This window comes from Glycine soja, chromosome 20 (genome assembly GCF_004193775.1).
Source record: "Glycine soja cultivar W05 chromosome 20, ASM419377v2, whole genome shotgun sequence".
NCBI lineage: Eukaryota > Viridiplantae > Streptophyta > Magnoliopsida > Fabales > Fabaceae > Glycine > Glycine soja.
In genome coordinates, this window is record NC_041021.1 from 1,437,586 (window position 1) to 1,441,099 (window position 3,514).

General features: G+C 35.0%; 1 protein-coding gene across 1 annotated transcript; it reads right to left on the reverse strand.

Moving 5' to 3' along the window:
- Positions 1 to 900: 900 nt before the first annotated feature.
- Positions 901 to 2,451, reverse strand: LOC114402654 (serine carboxypeptidase-like 50). The gene has a single exon (XM_028365305.1). The coding sequence runs from the start codon at positions 2,417 to 2,419 to the stop codon at positions 1,103 to 1,105; it is 1,317 nt and encodes a 438-aa protein (XP_028221106.1). The 5' UTR covers positions 2,420 to 2,451; the 3' UTR covers positions 901 to 1,102.
- Positions 2,452 to 3,514: the final 1,063 nt, after the last annotated feature.

The following is a 3,514-nucleotide window of genomic DNA, read 5'->3' on the forward strand; positions in this document are numbered from 1 at the left end:
AACAAAATTGAAGAAAAAACTAAAACTAAATCAAAAATTAAAAATTGGTTTTTTTAATAATTTGGAAACTCAACTAAAAACCACCTCAAATGAGACCTTATTTAACATTTTATTAGTTTCAAAGAATAATATAATACCACTTTCAAAGATTAAAGTAACTGTACTTTATTTAGGAAAAAAGTGACTTTACTTTTTTTTAATTCTCTTTTCTTTGTACTTCTCTAGGATAATTATTTATTATAAAAAATTGTATTAAATATAATTTTTTTCAGTAAATCTCCTTATAATCTTTAATTTCTTTAGAGAATGAGAAGTCTAGCTTAGTCGATCAAATAATATGAATGAGAATTATTGTAAACTCTCTAAAATTTGAGTTTGATTTTTATAGATAATTTTTTTTTTCTTTGAAGTCACTCTCATATTTAGCAATCAAGTAAATAAATATTAGTCCATTTTTTTGTTTCTTATTACAAAAAACTGAAAGAAAATAAATTTTCTTCTATTTAAAAAAAGAGGTTTTACACCGTCATTTAATCACAAATGACCATTTGAATTACTTTAAGATAATTATTTTAAAAATTAATAAACTTATCATACATAATAGATTATGATTGGATAACTGTATAAAACTTTTTAATGTGATTGTATAATCTTTTTTCTTAAAAAAAGGGATGTATTAATGGATATCCACTTTTTTGTTTCTAACACTAGACCTTTCTTGAGATTGTTTGTTCAAAGGAGTTAAAGAGTTTGTTTTAGCAATAGCCTGCTGGCATTTGGAACCATTTTTGCTTTTATAAGTCATTTTTCATGTAACTTCAGTCCTAATATAAAATTCGAAACTCTACATAGCTAAGTCGTGTACTAAGCATCACATAGAATCACAGAAAATAAAATAAATTTGAGAAGAAAACAAATACCAAACCTGCTTAACGGTAAAGACTGCCAAGCCATTCATCTATGGACTATGACAGATAATTATTCACTAAGGGAAAATAGTTCATGCAACGGCAATCGATCTTCAAGTTCATAATCTCACTCTCACTCACGGTTTAATCACGCTACTTTCACTACTACACATACAACCAAGGGAAATTTCTTGCTACACGCTTTTAAACAAACCCCTCTCCAAAACCCAATCTTCTATCATTGCTTGAGACCTAACAACCTGATCAGCAGGCAAAATATGCCCAGCACCCAAAACAACAACATTGGTTAGAGACTTCCAGTTTTGAACATACCCTGCAAGCTCTCCATTAACCTTCCATATCTTCCTTTCAGCATTCACAAACTCCACAATCCCTTCCCATTTCATTGTCTTCACCCAAACCTCTGATTGGACCACACCAGCCCTCAAATCATTCTGACCTTGATATAACAGCACTTTGCTCCTCCTCACCAAGTATTCCACCATATATTTCACACTTTTCATCACATCAGCATGTAATGCAGCCTCCACAACATCACTGCATAACTCATACACAAACGATTCATTCACCCCCAAAGCTTTCTTCACCTTTGCAATGTTCAAGAATTTCTCAACCAAATAATCCTGATAACGAGCTTTCTTTGTATAGTCATACAAAGTAGCCAACCCTGTCATGTTTCGCAACATATTCATGACATTGTTTCTGGCATCTGTTGCTTCACTCCAATTCCCCATCTGGGCCAATCTAACTGCTTCCAATTGAGCTTTCTCCAGCTCATTCTTTTGCTTCTCATTGATCAATCCAACATAATAAGCATTCAAAGCATGAGTAACCACTTGAGTTTCGGGGTCAGTTAAACCATCCCCAATAGCCACACCAGCCAAATTCACTCTTTGAGAAACATGCAACTGTGCATTTTTCTTCAGTATGTGATACCCTATTGCAGGCACATACTTCCCACCATAGCTTTCACCAGTAATATAAATAGGGCGATGCTTAAAAAGAGGGTCAAGTTGAACAAACCTGGTTATAGCAGCAAAAAGATGCTTTGCAACATGGTTTTGATCAGTTGGAATTTCTTGTCTCGTTGAGGCCACACTAAAGCCAGTTCCAATGGGACTATCAAGGAAAAGAAGGCTAAAAATTCTATTCCAAGCACCATGGTTGCGTTGAAGGGTGAGTGATTCGGTGACACGCCATGGTCCAAGTTCGTAAAAGTTTCCAATCATGGAGGAGCAACCAGGGCCACCTTGGAGCCATATGAGAAGTGGGGTACGGGAGAGTGGTAAAGTGGAGTTCTGTGCTTCATAGAAAGCATAGAAAATGGAAGAAGTTGAAGTGGGGCTGATTGGAAGGTGACCATGCTTTGTTGGGAGGGCTTTTTTGGGGAATGTATGGGTTGATTTTGAAGCAGATAATGAAGAGGCTGAGACTAAGAGAAGACATAGAAAGAAGCAGAAGAAGACTTGATTTTTGGTCGCTGACTCCATAATCTCCTAGTGTGTATATTTGAGTATGCATGCACTATGTGAAGATACTAATAGTAGGTTAATATATAAGATCTGAACTACAGCTACTTTAATAAAATAAATAAATTAAACGTTCAGTTTGGATGTTGACAAGAAACAAAACAAGTTTGTATGCCCCGACAACATGTTTGTGTATGCACCGACCGCAATGTCAGAGCTAAGTGTTGATGAATGGCATTGAAGAAGCTGAAGACAAGTAGTACCTTCAGGAATGGAATAGGGAGGTGGAGGTCGTTGATTCCATGTTTGTGTGTGCACCGACAGCAATTGGCTACTTCTGGCTAAGACAATCAAGTTCTTTAAGCTAAATAATGATAATTTATTTAAATGTGAAAATATTTTTTTTATCATTAATTAGATTTTTATTGAATTATTTTCAAAAAGAATCCACACAGAATTGTTTAAATCTTAAATGTAAACACGAATTAAAGGGAAAAAAATCACATTAAAGGAACATAAAAGACTTGATCTAAATCTATAATAACAATCTATACTAAGTCTTATAAAGAGTTGTCTAGGGAAAAACCTATTGTGTCCATGCTCTAGGTGGTGACATGTGTCCCCCTGCAGTTAACAGAATTGAAATTTTGTAAATTTTTTAAGATTGACACGTGACCTATTTCTCCCGTGCCTCTTTCTTTCTTTCTTCTTCTATTTTCTTCTCTTCTTTTCCGATTCGAACACAACCAGCCACAACCCGCTTCAAGCTTTGGTTGCTCCACATGCCTCCTTCTCTAGCCTTCTCCCATTGTTTCCTCTGAATTGCGTTTCGTCATTTCTTCACCTTCTCCTGTTTGCTTTTTTTCTTCATTTTTGTGGTCCGTTTCTTCCAGCTTCACTTGCCATTGAGTTTTCCCCTTGCTGAGGTTTTCCATTTTCTGTTTGCTACACGAGGTTTCCTCCGTGCTTTCTTTCTTCTCCATTTTTGTGGTCCGTCTCTTCCATCTTCACTTCCAGTTTTTGCTTTGGTTTTCTGTTGAGTTTTTGTTGTTATGCATGTTTTCTTCTTAATTGATAGTTATTTTTTTCTTACTGATTTTTCTACTTTGTTTTTGG